This window comes from Trachypithecus francoisi, unplaced genomic scaffold (assembly GCF_009764315.1).
Source record: "Trachypithecus francoisi isolate TF-2019V2 unplaced genomic scaffold, Tfra_2.0 Lachesis_group20, whole genome shotgun sequence".
In the NCBI taxonomy this organism is placed as follows: domain Eukaryota; kingdom Metazoa; phylum Chordata; class Mammalia; order Primates; family Cercopithecidae; genus Trachypithecus; species Trachypithecus francoisi.
This window is the reverse complement of record NW_022681466.1, coordinates 20,177,826-20,196,898: the sequence shown is the minus strand read 5'-3', so window position 1 is coordinate 20,196,898 and position 19,073 is coordinate 20,177,826. Positions and strand designations below refer to the sequence as shown.

Genomic DNA, 19,073 nt, shown 5'->3' with positions numbered 1-19,073 from the left:
TCCCTTCCTCTTCCCTGTCCCTCTTTCCCCCTCCCCCCTCTCTCTCCCTCCTTCTCTCCCTCCCTCTCTCTCTCTCTCACACACACACTCAATCTTTCTCTCTTCCCTCCCCCTTCCTCCCTCCTTCCTATTCCCTCTCTCCTCGCTTTCTCTCCCTGTGTCTCTATCTCTGTCTCTGTCTCTCTCTCTCTGCCTCTGCCAGTTCTGCTTGGGTAGGGGCTAGCTCCTGCCTCTGGGGTGCCTGGGAGAACATCCCTGCCTTTCTTTCCCTCTCCACCATTCCCTCCCCTCCTGGGCCATGCTCCTCAAGGCTTGCAGGCAACTTCCTCTACTGCCTTAGATGAGGGAGTGAGGAGGGAGGACCCCAAGCCTTGTGCCCATGGTGCCATCTGCAGCAAGTGCCTTGGCCCCGTGACATTCATGCCTCTAGCATTCAGCTGCCCCAGCTCCCAGCTCCAGTTACCCACTGGCTGCTGGGGGAGGGTGGGGAGAATGTGCCTTGCCCAGCTTGGGGGTGCTCCTGCTTCTTCTTTCTTGGCTACTTGGGTCTCCTGCCTCCGCTCCTGAGGGGAATTGGGCAGGGGGGCGTGAAGGTCTATGGGCTGATAAGGAGGGGCTGAGTTCTCCAGTATGGGTGTGGGCATGACCACCCACCAGTGGTCATGGGGGATGGATGTGACCTGGGACGAGACCTCCAGACCTGGGCACCCACCTTGATGCCTGGCTGGAGCTGGTCCAGGCAGGAGGAGGGAGAGGAGAGCAGCAGGTGGGTGAGGCTGTGGGGGAGCCGGGTGGGAAGCACAGTCTTTGATGTTAATACTGGGCATCTGGCCCAAGTCAAGGCTGCTGTTTATGTCTTTCTGTCTCTGACCTGCAGGGGGGGTTTCCTGTTATATTCTTTTGGGGTGGGGTGGGGAGGATCCTTTGTTTAAGTAACCAATCTCCCCCTTATGAGGATCCCCACCCCATCTCCCATTCTCTAGCCTGTAAGGTCCCACAGTGGCTAGGTGATGAGTCACTGCCCCCCAGCTCCAGACCTGTCTCCTGGGGGCCCAGTGAGAGCTCACCAAGGGGTGCTGCCTCCCCTCCTCCCGTCTCCCCCATGCCTGCCAGGCTGGGGCCCTGAGTCTGTGTGTACTCCTCTGCCACATCACACCTGCCAAATAGTACCTTCCTTCCCGCCTTCACTCCTCCTCTCCTTCCTGGCACTAGGATAACAGAGAGTTGGGTGGGGCAGCCCTGCCCAATCCATACCTGAGAATAGAATGGGGGTATGGGAAAGGAGAGGGAGTCTCAGTCCTAGAGAGGCCTCTGCCCCTCATCGTGGGGCACGTGTCGCTGCTGCAGCACTGCCACCACCACAGACTCCCAGGGGCCCTTGGTGTGGGTGGCTGCCCGTGATGCCCATGTTGGCAAGGGGGGCAGTGCTACCCACAGACGCCTGTGCCCATGCATGCCCATTTATGTGTCTGGGCCACAGCGGCCACCCTGGCCCCTCAGCATCGCCGTTCCTGGCTCCCATGGTGGGAGGCTGGGTGATCAGGAGTGGGTGGTGGGGGAGGGATCTCCCCCCACCCTAGCAGCAGGCAGAGGGGAAGGGGAGAGGGAGGTGTGAACCTACCCACAGCACTATTAATAGCCCACATGCCAGGCCACCAACAACCAGCTGTCACCGTGGAAACCATTCCTACGCCCCCCTCCCCCCAGCCTGCATGGGGTGGGACTTAGGGTATGAAGCCCCCCCACCCATCTTTCTTTGTTACCTTTCTCTCTTTGTCTCCCCTCTTTCATGTGTCTCTCCTCCCTTTATCTGTCCTCCTTTCTACCTCATCCCTTCTCCCCATCCCCCATCTCTGGCTCCCCTTTCTTCCTCTCCCTCTACTGCCTTGTCACCCCTAGCTCTACCCCAGCCCTGTCCCATTTCTTTGTTCTTCCCCCTCCTCTCTTCTTCCTTCTTTCCCCCACCAGCCTTTTTACCCCTCCTCTCGTCTTTCTACCCTTTTCTCAGCCACCCTGCCTGTACTGTCCCTGTAGCTGGCAAGGAGGGCTGGGCTTTCTTCAGAGCACTAAGGACAAAGTTCAGGGGCCCCAGAAAGGTGGGGCCAAAGCCCAGAGCAGATCATGCAGGAGGGTTAATGCGAATAGTGTTGGGGGTTAGATCTTGGGGACAGAAACTCCCCTCTGGCAGCCCCAGGAGTCCTTTGGGGGTGTCCTCAGATCCACAGGACTGCAAAGTGGGACGGCCCGGCAGTGGGAACCTGGCGGGGCGCCTGTGGATGCCGCATTGGCCCTGTGTCCCTGTCCCCCCATGGCAGAAGCACTTAAGCTTAATGAAATGCTTCCCCCTCCGCAGGCACTTTGCCTACACTGCCACCCAGCAGCTCTCATCTCACAAGGAGGGAGTGGGTGCCCAGGCCAGCCAACAGGTGGGCCTTGCTGTCCTGCTGTCCAGCCTGGGCACAGAACCCCATAGCTCCGCCCCCTCAGCCTCCTTGGGGTGGGGCCTCCCTCACCTCTGCAGAGGAGGTGCTGGGAAGGAGTTTGAGGAGTTAAGCTGGACTCTGGAGGAGGGGAGAGAGGCTGCCCTTCATTGTGGGTACCCCTGCCCCATGCCCCTTACCCGCTGACCTTTTTCTGCCCACTGCTAACACAGGCTCACGTGGTGTATGTCTCCCCGATGTGTGTCTTCCCGCGTGCTGGGCCCTCTGCCTCGCCTCGGTATCACCCCAAAGGCCCAAGTGTGTCCCTGGAGAGATGCCAAGGAGTCCCCAGGGGTTCCAGCGTCTTGCTGGGTACCCAGTGAGGGTGCCCGAGGCAGACAAGGGCAGCACCTTGCTCCTCTGCCCACTACCAGGGGCTGACTGTAGCCTAGGCTACGCTGACCAGCACCAGGGCACCGTTCAGTTCAACAGAGGGGTAGGGCAGAGAGCAAGCCTGCCCCTCCCCCCAGCGGGCACGTGCAGGCCCTTGGCAGTACCCAGACACATTTGGAGTTAAGGCTGGGCAGGAGAGAGGGAAGGGGAAATAAACATGGTGGCTTAGGTTGGCACTGCCCCAGTTCTGCAATGTAGCAACTGGTAAGTGGCAGGGGCCTGGGGGAGGGGGCCCTCAGGAGCCCTGGCCTGGAGCAGGAGCTGCCCATGCCATGTGGTTGCTGCTGGTGTTCCCTGCCTAGCCCGGCCCACAGCAGCCAATGCTCATTCCTGCACACACTGGTCCTCCTCGGCTACCCCCAGGGCCTGCTACCCGGGGCTGCCCCTCTCAGCATGCCCACTCCTGTGCCTGCCTCCTCCCCTCCCCCGGGGGCGCTTGGGCCTCTGGCTGGCGAGTGGATTTTTCCAGCTTCTGTAAACAAGTGGTGGCAGTGTGCCAGGCGGGCAGGAGACAGGCGGGGGCAGCACCACAGCCAGGGTGTGCCAAGCACCGAGGCACAGCCTGGGGGGGAGACAGAGACACCCAGACCCAGAGAGAGAGAGACATTCAGACACAGACAGACAGACGTATGCAGGCAGCCTGGCTGGATGTGGAGTCAGAAGATCATCCTCTATTGTCCAGCCCAATCCCTGCAGCGGCCCTCGCCCCCTGCCCCTCACTGTCTGGCTGAGAGCATTAGGCCCCAGTGCCCAGCCCCTGGGCTTCCCCACCCACTCCTTCTCCTCCCCAACCTCCACCCCTTAGGGCTGGCTACGCCATTATAAATTTATAACAGGAATTTCTCCACAAGCCAAGAAAAACTTGACCTACTTTCTTGATGGCTCCCTGGGCTAAGGCTCCCTGCTCACGCCCCCCCACCCCAGTCTCCTGTCCAGCCCCCAGTGCCCAGTCCTGGTCTGGGGTGGGTATCAGAGGCAGAACGGACCACTTTTCTGTGCAATGCCCATGCTGTCCACACCACTGGCTTGCCTGGGTGCAGAGGCCCCATCCTGCTGCTGGCCCTGCCCAATCTGCTGACTTATCTCCCCGCCTCTCTTCCCACCCTGGCTCCTTATCAGCTCCTGGGGTTGGGGCCAGGGGGCCTAGGGGTGAGGTCTCATATGCAGCAGCCACGTGACCGAGGTTGAGGTCTTATGTCGGGAGCTGTACCCTTTGTCCCCCTCCTACCTTCCATACCTGCCTGTGTGCACACAGACAGTAAGCCACAGGTCTACAGCCCAGGGTCAGAGGTGCAATGCTGTGGGACGTGGGAATGGTGGGCCCGGCTTGGCAGTGCCCTGGACTCCAGGTAGCAGACCAAGGCTAGCGTTAGGCCATGAGGCTTATCCAACAGCCACCTGCTTACTAGCTGTGTGAACTTGAGTGAATGATCAAACTTTCTGAGACTCAGTTTCCTCATCTGTGAAGTTCTCCTGCCCACTCTGGATGGCACAGATTATCTCTCCAGTTAACATGTGTTAGTTTCCTTTCCTTTCTCCCTTGCCATCCTGGTTGATAGCAGCTCAGCTAAACCAACTGAGAAGTCTCTCGCCTGGGAAGTGGGATTCAAGAGCTTGTGTGGGAAGCTCTGGAGTCCCTGAGGGGCCAGAGCTGGGGATCAGAACTTGGCCGGCAGCATGGGAGGTCAGTTCCCCACAGCTTTCAACATTTCTCTCTATTAAGGCACAAAGATGGGGATTCACGCTTACCGCGTGCTGCTCTATGTCCCACCCCGCCTGTGCTCAAAACTGCTTGCCTCTGGTCCCCTCTTACCCCTATAATCCAGAGAAATTTCAGGAAAACTTGTCTAGAGGGGTGGTAACAATAGCTAGTGTTTCATAGATGCTCATTAAGGGCCAGGCATTTGTCTGAATATGAAGACTGAGACATACTACCTAGCACGTGAGTGATCTCATTCTCTCCCTCCATTCCTTCCCATGTCTGGGGCTTAGGAGGAGGATCTCTGATCTCGCCTGCTGTACCTGTGATCTAAGGGATTATCCTGGTCCCCTCTTCTGCGCCTGCCCTTCCTGCCCCCTGCTATCTTGTTATGGGTCCCCAAAGCCCCAAATGTTACCACCAGAGGGATCCTACCCACCTTCCCACCGTGACACCTTCTTACCCCTGCCTCTCTCTTCTGCCCACAGGGATCTCTGGACAGGACAAGACTCCGAAGCTACTCACCCAGCCCACAGCCCAGGACCCACAGACCCAGCTTGCCCCAGCCCTCCCACCTGCCACTCCCTGGCCCCTCCCACCGCCCGCCCCCCTGGGGGCGCAGGGCATGGTGTGAAAGGCCAAGTGCTGAGGCGGGTATCATGGGTGCTGTGCCCTAGGGCCTGGGTGGCAGGGGGTGGGTGGCCTGTGGGTGTGCCGGGGGGGCCAGTGTGCCCACCCCAGTCTCTTGGCGTGCTGGAGGGCATCCTGGATGGAATTGAAGTGAATGGAACAGAAGCCAAGCAAGGTGGAGTGTGGGTCGGACCCAGAGGAGAACAGGTAATGGGTTCAGCAATTAGGTCATGCCAGCTCCTAAGCAGCAGGCATGGGCACCTGGCTGAAGTGTCCTTTAGGCACCGCCGTTAAGCACCTCTGTGGGATGGACATGAGGCCAGCAAGCCTTCTGCCTACCTCTGTCTGGCAGATGAGGTCAAGTTCAGATATGACAGGCACTTGGATTGAGAGATGCTCATTTTGAAGTGGGGAGTGATACAGAGCAGAGTAATTACAGGGAGCACATACGGGGTCCTTCCCTAGACAGTGCTGGGCAGTCTCAGATGCCCCCAACATCCCCTCCACCATTGCTGCACTCACCTTGAGCATGTGGGATCCAAACAGCCTTGCCATTTTCCTCCTCTCCCTGCCAGCCCATTTACTATCTGACCACAAGTGCGTTGTCCACAGGCTGCGGTTCACGTAGTATGACATTTCAGGGCACATTGGTCACAGCCCATGCTTATATTTGGAATCTATTGGGAGCCCCACAAGCTCTTCCTTGTTCATGGCCAAGGGCGGGCACTGCGATGGGGCTCTCCCAGAGAGTGCAAAACCATGACGGTTTTGCTTCCACGTGGGTAAGGTGTCAGCCTTGCACATACACCAAGGGATGGTTACCTATGATCTGCATTGCCCTGGAGGAGCCCAGAGGGTCTCTGCCTTTTCCATCAGCTCCAAGTGGCACAGAGCTTTGTCCCAGTTGGCACGGTGCCGTGGGAGCTGGGTACAGCCTGTGCCTATGGCCAAGGAGAGGGTGGGGGTAGGGGTGCTCCGGGGAGCAGTGTGGCTGACTGTTTCCTAGGAGATCAGATCCCGAGCCAGGAAGCCAGAGGCCTGGCCAGGCAAAGCCCTAAGGCCCACAACTGGGTCCCTGGAGGGTAGAGGAAGTAGATGGAACTCACAGCTGGGCAGGGCATGGGATAGCCCCCCCCTCCCCCAAAGCCTCACCCCAGGAAGGACTCTGAGGACGATCTGGCCTGTAGCTGTGTGGCTGTCACTTGCAGCCCCTGTGTCTCCCAGCTTAGGCTTCTGTGGGTCTGCAAGAGTCTGCTCCCAAGGCTTGGAGAAAGGCAGGAATGCCAGTTCGTAGTCCCCTAAGACTGCAGCCCCTCCCCCATTGCCTTCCCCTCCCCCATGTCTATGCGCCACCTTGTGGCTATCTCTAGGACTGCACTCAGAGGCTGTGAGTCTGGTGGTAACTCCTGAAGCTGCCAGCTCAACTGGGACCTAGGTGGCCTGAGTTTCCCTGCACCCAACCTTCTGGAAGGCGTGAGGGAGACCTGACCTTTCAGCCTCGTAGGAAGTAGACGGGAGTAATCCCCAGGGGGCGTGGAGCACAGAGCTGTCTGTGACTGTGACCCTGGCCAAGGTCACTGTGTCAGTGTGTTGGGAGCTGCATCCGGCTCCAGGAGGAAGGGGCCTGCAACATGCCACACACAGGGTGGGTGCGGGAGCTTATACAATCCTTGCATGCATGTAGAGGGTTTATGTAACCTGTGTGCACTAAGGTTATGTAACATGTATGTGGAGAGCCTGGCAACATATATGTGCAGTGGCTGAGGGTTGCTAATAATACCTTGCACAGGGGGCTCAGTCCTGGCTCTGACTCCAGCTCATGGTGTCACCAGGCACAAGTAGGGTCTCAGTTTGCTGCTCTGTTAAATGGAGGCTGTGCAGAGGGTGACTCTAGTGTTTTCTATTGCTGTGGGTTATTTAGCATGTGTGTATGACCTGGAGCTCAAGCAACACGTGCACACTGGCGGGATGAGGGTGGTTTTATGAGGTGCCTGTGCAGAGTGTTGTGTAACACAGGGCCATATCCTAGAGGTTGTATAGCACATTTAAGAATGCCCTGAAAATTTCACAGATATGTCAGCCCTGGTGCACACTCACCATCCATGGGTTTATAGTGAAAGCTGCATGGTTATTCATCTGCGCCAGTGTTATGTTGCATATGTATGTGTGTGTTCTAAAGGTTACGTAGCTTTAAGCATATCCTGAGAATTCTTCCAGCGTATTTGTCGTGTACTGAAAGATGAGGATGTCCTGCGGATTATGGGTGCTTCAGGTCTTCTGGTGGGTGTGTTGGGGCTCTAGAACATGCTTGTGCCACAGCCAAGCCCCTTATCTCTCTCCCCTGCAAATTCCAGATAGCTGGACCCTTTTAAGCATTGTCAGCTGACCCTGGGGGTGGGAGGTAGAATGAGGACACAAAATGGAAAGAATCAGGCCTGGGGGGGATTGTATAAGCCTCTCGGATGAGAAAGGGGCTACCCGAAGACTGCTCTGTGATTCTGCCCACTTTGCCCCATCCAGTGCCAGGTCACCAGATGGAAAGCGAAAAAGAAAGAACGGCCAATGTTCCCTGAAAACCAGCATGTCAGGTGAGGCTGGCTGTGCGTGCCCCTTCTCCACGTCCCCGATCCCACCAAACCCAGCCAGGGCTCCCTCTGGACCTGGATGTGGAACAGTAGTTCCTGTGTTTCCTGGAGGGAACTTCCTAGAGGGCTTGGGATGGACTTGTCTGGGGATGAGAAAGGTGATGATGGATGTGCCCAGCTTTTGAGGGTGGATTAGGTCAGGAAGGCCTCTTCCCTCCCCCTAATACTCTCATCTGAGGCCCCACCAGAATCAGGGCCTGAGCTGAAGGACTGAGGGGCTGTATTATCCCCAGTGAGCTGCTGAGATTTATTTTTCCCTCTCCACCATCCTCTGCCTTGTAGATAGAGCAAGAAGAAAGCCCTGAGTGGGCAGTCAGAAGAACTGAGATTCTTCATACTCTTAGGGCAGAGGATGGACAGGTTTACCTCCCGTCTCTCTAGGATTCTACCAGGGAGGCTGGGCTAGGAGAGGGGCCAGAAACCAAAAGTTGAGGGATGGGGAAAAGTGTGAGAGCCCCTCTGCTGGGACTTCAAGCCATGCCTGCCTTCCTCCATCCTTTCCTTCCTCCCAGGGTATATCCCTAGTTACCTGGACAAAGACGAGCAGTGTGTCGTGTGTGGGGACAAAGCAACTGGTTATCACTACCGCTGTATCACTTGTGAGGGCTGCAAGGTATGGAAGCTACCTCCTGCCCCTCCCCTGCCACCTGAGCCCCCGTCTTACTCCCTGTGTCACCTAAAGCCCACCTGTTAGGTCGTCACTTTTTTTTTTTTCCTGAGACGGAGTCTCATTCTCATTGCCTAGGCTGGAGTGCAGTGGCGTGATCTCAGCTCACTGCAACCTCCGCCTTTGGGTTCAGGTGATTCCCCTACCTCGGCCTCCCGAGTAGCTGAGATTACAGGCATGCACCACCACACCCAGCTAATTTTTTTGTATTTTTAGTAGAGATAGGGTTTCACCAACGTTAGCCAGGCCAGTCTCAAACTCCTAACCTCAGGTGATCCACCCATCTTGGCCTCCCAAAGTGCTGGGATTACAGGAGTGAGCCACCGTACCTGGCTCTTTCTCTTCTCTTGTTCATTCATTTGCTCATTCATAACTCCTCCTCTGCCACTCACAGGAAAATTGCCTAACTTCTTTGAGCCTTAGTTTCAGTTTCTTCATCTATAAAATGGGGATAATCATTCTCTTTACCTTATAGCATTGTTGGGAGAATGAAATAATTCACTTGAAGTGTTGAAAACAGTGCCACTGGGTGCTGTGGCTCTTGCCTAAAATCCCAGCCCTTTGGGAGGGAGGCCAAGGTGGGAGCATCCCTTGATCCCCCGAGTTTGAGACCAGTCTGGCCAACACAGTGAGACCCTGACTCTCCAAAATTAAAGAAGTTAGCTGGGTGTGGTGCCACATGCCTGTGGTCCCAGCCGCTCAGGAGGCTGAGGTGGGAGGATTGCTTGAACCCAGAAAGTCAGGGCTACATTGAATGGTGATGGTGCCACTGCACTCCAGGCTGGGTGACAGGGCAAGATTCTGTCTCAAAATAAAATAACAAAATATAAAAAATAAAACAGTGCCACGCCCATAAGAAGCATTTAATAAAAAATGCCAGCCATCACCCATTCATTCGGTGTGTTATTAGGTGTGAGAGTGTAGTACATACCCTGCCTTCAAGCTGCTCACAGCCTGTCAGAGAGAGACACAACTTGAAACAAGCATCAGCAAACATCAGTATTATTCCAAATGTGGTTCGTGGACCATCTGCCCTACTAGTTAAAATGCAGATTCCCAGGCTTCATCTTTTTTTTTTTTTTTTTTTTTTTTTGAGATGGCATCTCGCTCTGTTGCCCAGGTTGGAGTGCAGTGGCATGATCTCGGCCCACTGCAACCTCACCTCCCAGGTTCAAGCGATTCTCCTGCTTCAGCCTCCCGAGTAGCTGGGACTACAGGTGCCCACCACCACGCCCGGATAATTTTTATATTTTTAATAGAGATGGGGTTTCACCATTTTGGCCAGGATGGTTCGATCCCTTGACCTCGTGATTCGCCTGCCTTGGCCTCCCAAAGTGCTGGGATTACAGGCGTGAGCCACCGCACCCAACCTGCCCAGGCTTCATCTTAACCCTACTCGCTCAGAACCCTTTTGTGGAGCCCAGGGATCTTCCTTTTAACAGAATCCTGGAGTGTTTCCAATGCACCTGAAAGAGCAAGAGCCAGTGCTGGGGGTGTAGTGGGAGTTGGGAGCACAGAGGAGAAGAAGACAGCAGGTTCTTCCTGGCAGAGGGGACAACAAGGTCATAGACTTTGGGAGGCCTAACTGTTGTGTTTTGTTTTGTTTCTTTGAGATGGAGTCTTACTCTGTTGCCCAGGCTGGAGTGCAGTGGTGCAGTCTTGGCTCACTGCAACCTCCGCCTCCGGGGTTCAAGCAGTTTTCTCTGCCTCAGCCTGGGTAACTGGGATTACAGGCCCCCGCCATTAAGCCCGGCTAATTTTTGTATTTTTAGTAGAGATAGGGTTTCACCATGTTGGCCAGGCTGATCTCGAACTCCTGACCTCAGGTGATCTGCCTACCTCTGCCTCCCAAAGTGCTTGAGAGGCCTAATTAGATTTCACTTTGATCCTTTCAGCCTGCATAGCCTTTCCAGGATCACCTCCTAAAAATTCAAGGCCTTCCAAGAAACAGAATAATTTAAATCTCAGCACTTTGGGAGTCCAAGGCAGGCAGATCACCTGAGGCTGCACTGTTTTCAACACTTCAAGTGAATTATCTGATTTAATTCTCCCAACAGTGCTATCAGGTAGATAAAATGATTATCCCCATTTTATAGATGAAGAAACTGAGACTCAGATAGGTTCAGCTATTTTCCTGTGCGTGACAGAGAAGGGGTTATGAATAAGCAAATAAATGAATGAGTAAGGTCAGGAATTTGAGACCAGCCTGGCCAACATGTTAAAACCCTGTCTCTACTAAAAATACAAAAATTAGCCGGGTGTGGTGATGCATGCCTGTAATCCCAGCTACCTGGGAGGCTGAGGCAGGAGAATCTCTTGAACCCAGGAGATGGAGCTTGCAGTAAGAGCAGAGATTGCATCACTGCACTCCAAAGTGGGTGACAGAGCAATACTCTGTCTCAAAATAAAAACAAAAAAGAAAAGAAACAGAATTATTTATATGTTAAAGGCCAGGTATGGTAGCTCACGCCTGTAATCCCAACACTTTAGGAAGCCAAGGCGGGAGGATTGCTTGAGCCCAGGAGTTTAAGAACAGCCTGGGCAACATAGTGAGACCCTGTCCCTACAAAAAAATGTTAAAAGCAGCCAGGCATGGTGGTGCACGCACACCTGTGGTCCTAGCTACTCGGGCAGCTGAGGTAGGAGGATCACTTGAGGCTGAGAGGTCCAAGCTGCTGTGAGCTGTGATTACGCCATTGCACTCCAGCCTGGGTGACAGAACAAGACCCTGTCTCAAATAAAAAAGGAAAAAAAAAGTTAAGGCTTGAAGTTTCTCTCTCTTTCTTGTTGTCAACCAAACCAAGACCATGAGGGATTTAGAGTTCCCTAGCAGTGGCAATACAATGCTGGAAGCAATACAAACAGTATAGCATAGAGAAAGGATCTTTTACTCTCATGGACATCTGAGTCCCAGGGAAGCACTCTGAAAAGACAGAGATGCCTTGGCCCCACCCTTGGAGAGTTTGATTTTGTAGTTCTGGGGTGAGACCCAGGAATCTGCATCTTTGGTAGGTGCTTTTGGTGATTTTTTTTTTTTTTTTCCAAGACGGAGTTTTGCCCTGTCACCCAGGCTGGAGTGCAGTGGCGTGATCTCAGCTCACTGCAACCTCTGCCTCCCAGGTTCAAGCACTTCTCCTGCCTCAGCCTCCTGAGTATCTGGGATTACAGGCGCCTGCCACCACACCTGGCTAATTTTTTCACTTTTAGTAGAGACGAGGTTTCACGATGTTGGCCACGCTGGTCTCGAACTCCTGACCTTGTGATCCACCCACCTCAGCCTCCAAACCAAAGTGCTGGGATTACAGGCATGAGCCAACGTGCTCGGCTGCCTTTGGTGATTTTAATGCCACCTGGAATCTGAGAGCTCAGACCTTGGTGTCCCATACCTGAGGCTCAGTTCTGACTCTGCTACCCACTGGCCACATGACTTTGGGCAAATTGCTTCATCTCGCCAACCTTCAGTTTCCTTGTCTGCAAAGTGGAGGCAGTAACAGTTCCTACCCCATAGGGTTGTCCAGAGGGTTCAGAGTGATGTTCCATGAAAGACAAGGCTTATCTTTTGCGGGTTTTCTTGTTTTTGTTTTTGTTTTGAAATAGGGTCTCTTGTCACCCAGGTTGGAGTGCAGTGGTGCAATCATAGCTTACTGCAGCCTTGACCTCCTGGCCTCAAGCAATCCTAACCAATCCTCCCTCTTCAGCTTCCAGAGTAACTGGGACTATAGGTGCACCTCACAAACCCTGGCCAATTTTTGTATTTTTAGTAGAGATGGAGTCTCACTATGTTGGACAGGCTGGTCTTGATCTTGAACTCCTGGCCTCAAGTAATCTGCCTGCCTCGGCTTCCCAAAATGCTGGGATTACAGGTGTGAGTCATTGTGCTTGGCCAGCAAGGCTTATCTTTATTAAGTGATTGACACATTGTAAACGTGAAAAAAATATTAATTCTTCATATTATTGGAATCATCTTGATTTTTGAGGTGTTTCCTTTAAAATAAAGGTGGGGATGGGCACAGTGGCTCACGCCTGTAATCCCAGCACTTTGGCAGGCCGAGGTGGGTGGATCGCCTGAGGTCAGGAGTTCAAGACCAGCCTGGCCAACATGGTGAAACCCATCTCTACTAAAAATACAAAAATTAGTCAGGCGTGGTGGCAGGCATCTATAATCCCAGCTATTCGGGAGGCTGAGGCAGGAGAATCGCTTGAACCTGGGAGGCTGAGGTTGCAGTGAGCCTAGATCGTGCCACTGCACTCCAGCCTGGGTGACAGAGTGAGACTTTGTCTCAAAAAAAAAAAAAAAAAAATTTAAATTAAAAAAATAAAGGTGAATCCCAATGTAGAGAATTGAAATTTTTCTCTTCCCCTACTAGAGTTCATATTCAATCCCTTTCCTTGACTGTTTTGGTTCCCCTGTTTTATGAATTCCACCTGCATGGACAACAGGCAACATATATGAGAATGGTTTTTGGGTCAGTGTTGTTTTTAGAGTCATTTAGCAAGATGGAAAATGAGGTTTTACTTGGATTGGATTTCCGTTTTTTTTTTTTTTTGAGACAGAGTTTCGTTGCCCAGACTGGAGTGCAATGGCACAATCTTGGCTCACCACAACCTCCTCTTCCCGGGTTCAAGCAGTTCTCCTGCCTCAGCCTCCTGAGTAGCTGGGAGGACAGGCACGTGCCACCACGCCTGGCTAATTTTTTCTTTTTTTTTTGAGATGGAGTCTCGCTGTGTCGCCCATGCTGGAGTGTAGTAGCATGGTCTCGGCTCACTGCAAACTACACCTCCTGGGTTCACACCATTCTCCTACCTCAGCCTCTGAGTATCTGGGACTACAGGCGCTCGCCACCACACCCGGCTAATTTTTTGTATTTTTAGTAGAGATGGGGTTTCACCATGTTAGCCAGGATGGTCTCAATCTCCTGACCTCGTGATCCACCTGCCTCGGCCTCCCAAAGTGCTGGGATTACGGGTGCGAGCCACCGCGCCTAGCCTTTTTTTTTTTTTTTTTTTTTTAGACAGAGTTTCATTCTGTCACCCAGGCTGGAGTGCAGTGGCGCAATCTCGGCTCACTGCAACCTCTGCCTCCCAGGTTCAAGCAATTCTCTGCCTCAGCCTCCTGAGTAGCTGGGATTACAGGCACACACCACTATACCCGGCTAATTTTTGTATTTTTAGTAGAGATGGGGTTTCACCATGTTGGCCAGGGTGGTCTTGAACTCCTGACCTTGTGATCCACCCACCTCAGCCTCCCAAAGTGCTGGGATTACAGGCATAAGCCACAGCATCCGGCCTCACGCCCAGCTAATTTTGTATTTTTAGTAGAGATGGGGTTTCTCCATGTTGGTCAGGCTGGTCTCCAACTCCCAACCTCAGTTGATCTGCCCGCCTCGGCCTCCCAAAGTGTTGGGATTACAGGCATGAGCCACTGTTCCCGGCGACTTGGATTTCCAAAGCTGCTATTCCTTAAGGCCTCACATTATCCCCAGTTCAAAGCTGCCTGCTCTAGTCATCATTCCTACCTCTGCCACGAACACTACCCAGGCACCTCCAACCCCTCAGCAGCCTGGGGCTGAGGGCATGTATTTCTCAGGTCCTCAAGCCCAGTAATCTTGGACTTGTGGTGTCAGGAGGATGCCAGGTCCCCTCACTGATCTTGCCTTCTTGCTCTCCACCCCTGACCCCCAGTAAACTGCATGGTTGGTTCAGGAAGGGGAAGCCATGTCATGATCACAGCCTGCTCCATCTCCCCCTACCCCAGGGCTTCTTTCGCCGCACAATCCAGAAGAACCTCCATCCCACTTATTCCTGCAAATATGACAGCTGCTGTGTCATTGACAAGATCACCCGAAATCAGTGCCAGCTGTGCCGCTTCAAGAAGTGCATCGCCGTGGGCATGGCCATGGACTGTAAGGGGCCCGGGTTGGGGGAATAGAGCCAGGTGGCCTGGGGTGGGGATGAGTTCCGGGAGGGCAGCTCCCTTCCAGGGTGCCCTCAGGGCCCACAGGGCAGAGTGGCAATCCAGTCTAGGTCAGGCTGAGGGCAGAAGGTTCAGTGTCTTGGTCCCTGCTGCCCTTCTTCCTGTGTGAAAGAAGACAGGATCCTTGCGTGGGCCCTAGTGCCTACCTGCCTTACAGCACTCGAGGGCCTTAGAGAGGGGTTGTTTGGTAGAAAGAGCTCCTGGGCACCCACTCTAGCACATTGTTCTTGACTCCCAGCGAAGGAGTCACTTCTAGATGATGCCCACTTCTAGATGAGACAGGGCATCTTCCATTGGCTGGGGATTGGGTGGCAGGATCTTGGAGTAACCACCATCACCATAACCCGTTAGACCAGAACATGATATTCATCTGGATCAGCCCAAATTGTTACTGACATGGTCCCGGGGATTAATCAGGATCCAGGTTGTGCTGCCCAACTGCTAGGTGATTTGGGAAGTCACTTAGCCTCCATGGCCCTCAGTTTCCCTAACCTGTACTCTAGGAAGAGTACTTTCCGGGAGCATTATGGAAAGGGGATGGAGGGTGCCATGCATCGGACCTTGTGCCTCTCTCTTAACAGTGGTTCTAGATGACTCGAAGCGGGTGGCCAAGCGTAAGCTGATTGAGCAGAACCGGGAGCGGCGGCGGAAGGAGGAGATGATCCGATCACTGCAGCAGCGACCAGAACCCACTCCTGAAGAGTGGGATCTGATCCACATTGCCACAGAGGCCCATCGCAGCACCAATGCCCAGGGCAGCCATTGGAAACAGAGGCGGAAATTCCTGGTAAGGAGAAAGGGGGCATGGGGAGAGCAGCAGCCAGGTGGCAGGGAGAGGAGAGTGAGCTCAGAGTCCTGTCTCCTCCAGGAAGTCTTCTTAGTGTAATCCAACCCAAAATACATACTCTTCACACTTTTGCTGTCCAGATTTTATACACTTGCGTTTGTGTCCTTGCTGTCTGGACCCTGTCTACTCCATCCAATTGGGAGCTCCATGAGGACAGGACCTTGCCTTTTTCATTGAATTTCCAGAGAGCGAGGGTGACCTTGCTTCTTTTTCCTGCCCCTAGTGACTGGGAGGAGATGGTAAGGATACAGTTATGTCACAGTATTTTTGAGTGCCTGCTGGGTGCCAGGCATTGTGTTAGGCCCTGGTCAAGCTAGTTGCTAAGTAAATGATTAGTTAAGGACCAGATGCAGTGGCTCATGCCTGTAATCCCAGCAATTTGTGAGACCAAGGTGGGAGGATCACTTGAGCCCAGGAGTTCGTCTGGGTAACATACAGAGATCCCACCTCTATGAATAATTTTTTTTTTTTTGGTACGGAGTCTCACTCTCACCCAGGCTAGAGTGCAGTGGCATGATCTCAGCTCACCGCAACCTCAGCCTCCTGGGTTCAAGCGATTCTCCCACCTCAGTCTCCTGAGTAGCTGGGATTACAGGCACCCGCCACCATGCCTGTCTAATTTTTGTATTTTTAGTAGAGACAGGGTTTCACCATGTTGGCCAGGCTGGTCTTGAACTCCTGACCTCAACTGATCCGCCTGCCTCGGCCTCCCAAAGTCCTGAGATTACAAGGTGTGAGCCACCATGCCCAGCCTCTACGAATAATTTTTTTTTTTTTGAGATGGAGTTTTGCTCTTGTTGCCCAGGCTGGAGTGCAGTGGCGCAATCTTGGTTTGCCGCAACCTCTACCTCCCAGCTTCAAGCGATTCTTCTGCCTCCACTTCCCAAATAGCTGGGATTACAGGCATGCGCCACCATGCCTGGCTAATTTTCTATTTTTAGTAGAGACGGTGTTTCTCTATGTTGGTCAGGCTTGTCTGGAACTCCCAACCTCAGGTAATCTGCCTGCCTTGGCCTCCCAAAGTGCTGGGATTACAGGTGTGAACTACTGTGCTCAGGCTCTCTACAGATAATTTTAAAATTAGCTGGGCATGGTGGTGTGTGCCTGTGGTCCCAGGTACTCGGGAGGCTGAGGCAGGAGGGTCCCCTAAGCCCAGGAGGTCGAGGCTGCAGTAAGCCACGATTATACCACTGCACTCCAGCCCAGGCAACAGAGCAAGACCCTCTCTCAAAAGAAAGTGGTCAGTTTGGGAGGAGATGGACAGTTGACTCTATGTGGTGAAGGAAGGCAGAAAACCAGCTCCTGGTTCATGGTGGAGCATGCCAGAGGGTGGCACAGTGCACTGTTAAGGGCACGGGCTCTGATTCCAAGCAGATGTATAACAGTCAGCAGTCAGACTGCTCAAGTTCAAACCCTGGTCCTACCAATTGCTGGTCATGTGACTTTAACCTTATTACTTAGCTGCCCTGTGCCTCAGTTTCCACATCTGTGAAATGGTGATTGTTATAATTATTCCTTTTAGGATTACGGTCAGGATGAAATAAGACATGTAAAACATGTAGCCTGATGCCTGATCATATATTAAGTATTTAGTCATTATAGCTGCTACTACTGTTATTCCCATTGTTATTAGTAGCTTACTCTGGCTCTGGTCTATCCTTTGCTCAAGGTGAAGGAAAAGCTGTGGGGCTGGGACTCAGGCACTTGCAGCCCTTCTTCCCCAAGCTGCCTTGGAGCTCCCCCTGGTGGGCAGGCAGCCTCAGTGAGAGGCTGAAAGGGGTCTGCGGCCCCAGCTGACTCCTGTCTTTCTCTCTAGCCCGATGACATTGGCCAGTCACCCATCGTCTCCATGCCGGACGGAGACAAGGTGGACCTGGAAGCCTTCAGCGAGTTTACCAAGATCATCACCCCGGCCATCACCCGTGTGGTGGACTTTGCCAAAAAACTGCCCATGTTCTCCGAGGTGAGTGGCAGAAGGGAGGAGAGACGTGGTGCTGTGCTGGAGGGAAACCTCCCCCGGTCACCCAGCACAGGCTCATCTGAGGCTCTCTGGACAAGGAGCAATTCCTGTAGGTCAACACACACTCGGCACACAGGCACACATGCAGACACAGACACAGACACACACAGCTAGCACACAGATACATACACAGACACACAGACACACACATATACACGTACACCCAGCACACAGGCACACATGCAGACACACAGACACACACACACAGCACACAGATACATACACAGACACAGACACACACATATACACATACACCCTGCACTCAGGCACACATGCAGATACGTACACAGACACACACACACAGCACACAGATACATACACAGACACACACATATACACATACACCCAGCACACAGGCACACATGCAGACACACACACACCTAGCACACAGATACACAGACACAGACACACACATATACACATACACCCAGCACACAGGCACACATGCAGACACACACACACCTAGCACACAGATACATACACAGACACACACATACATATACACCCAGCACACAGGCACACATGCAGACACACACACACCTAGCACACAGACACAGACACACACACATATACACATACACCCAGCACACAGGCACACATGCAGACACACACACAGACACACACAGCACACAGATACATACACAGACATACACACACATACATATACACCCTGCACTCAGGCACACCAAGGTCTAACTGCTCTAAGAAGTCAGCCAGCTCCAAGTGCTCCCCTCCGAAGCCCCTCATCCCTCAAGTCTATGCGGCCACCCAACTCCAGGCAGCCTGAAAGTTCTCATTTTCCAGAGCACTAGTGCTGGAGACAGGCTGCCCTACTAGCCATGTGACCTGGGTCGAGTTACCTCCATCCCCTGTGCCTCAGTGTTCTCATCTGGAGTGGGCTGGGGATAATGATGGACACTAACTCACAGGCATTTTTTTTTTTCTTTTTTGAGACGGAGTCTCGTTCCATCGCCCAGGCTAGAGTGCAGTGACGTGCACTGCAACCTCCACCTCCTGAGTTCAAGCAATTCTCCTGCCTTAGCCTCCCTGGTAGCTGGGACTGCAGGCGTGTGCCACCACGCCCAACTAATTTTGTATTTTTAGTAGAGATGGAGTTTCACCATGTATGTTGGCCAGGCTGGTCTCGAACTCCTGACCTCAAGTGATCCGCCCACCTTGGCCTTCCAAAGTGCTGGCATTATAGTCATGAGTCACCACGCTGGGTCTCACAGGCATCATTGTGAGGCTTAAATGAAATAGGGCATGCATGTGGCCCAACACAAGGTCAGCCGTTCGGAGTCCATGGGGGCCTCGCCAGCCTCACTGCTCCCGGAGGACACTCTAGGGGAGACTCAAGGACACGGGGAGGGGTATGCTGAGTGCTCCTGTGGCCCTGCCTCTCCACAGCTGCCTTGCGAAGACCAGATCATCCTCCTGAAGGGGTGCTGCATGGAGATCATGTCCCTGCGGGCGGCTGTCCGCTACGACCCTGAGAGTGACACCCTGACGCTGAGTGGGGAGATGGCTGTCAAGCGGGAGCAGCTCAAGAATGGCGGCCTGGGCGTAGTCTCCGACGCCATCTTTGAACTGGGCAAGTCACTCTCTGCCTTTAACCTGGATGACACGGAAGTGGCTCTGCTGCAGGCTGTGCTGCTAATGTCAACAGGTACCTGCTGATTGGCCGGGAGGGCTCAGAAGCTTCCAGGGGTCCCAGAGAT

At 53.5% G+C, this 19,073-nt stretch overlaps 2 protein-coding genes across 6 annotated transcripts in view; one reads left to right on the top strand and one right to left on the bottom strand.

Annotated features, from left to right (window-relative positions):
- Nucleotides 1-5,854, bottom strand: part of MED24 (mediator complex subunit 24) — a 63,536-nt gene extending 57,682 nt beyond the window's left edge. For 2 of the 5 annotated variants that reach the window (XM_033183143.1, XM_033183144.1), the window contains exon 1: nt 5,725-5,852. In XM_033183143.1, coding sequence (XP_033039034.1) covers nt 5,725-5,782 — 58 coding nt within the window. In that variant the 5' untranslated portion in view covers nt 5,783-5,852. Of the gene's footprint in view, nt 1-5,724 lie in introns of all 5 variants that reach the window. The other 3 variants (XM_033183141.1, XM_033183140.1, XM_033183145.1) reach the window with 3 other exon arrangements.
- THRA (thyroid hormone receptor alpha) overlaps nt 1-19,073 on the top strand; it is a 29,440-nt gene that overhangs the window by 6,324 nt on the left and 4,043 nt on the right. The window contains exons 2-8 of the mRNA XM_033183153.1: nt 5,061-5,409; nt 7,723-7,790; nt 8,360-8,460; nt 14,270-14,417; nt 15,070-15,275; nt 17,152-17,298; nt 18,763-19,021. Of these exons, the coding sequence (XP_033039044.1) occupies nt 5,357-5,409; nt 7,723-7,790; nt 8,360-8,460; nt 14,270-14,417; nt 15,070-15,275; nt 17,152-17,298; nt 18,763-19,021 (982 nt within the window). The 5' untranslated portion in view covers nt 5,061-5,356. The remainder of the gene's footprint in view (nt 1-5,060; nt 5,410-7,722; nt 7,791-8,359; nt 8,461-14,269; nt 14,418-15,069; nt 15,276-17,151; nt 17,299-18,762; nt 19,022-19,073) is intronic.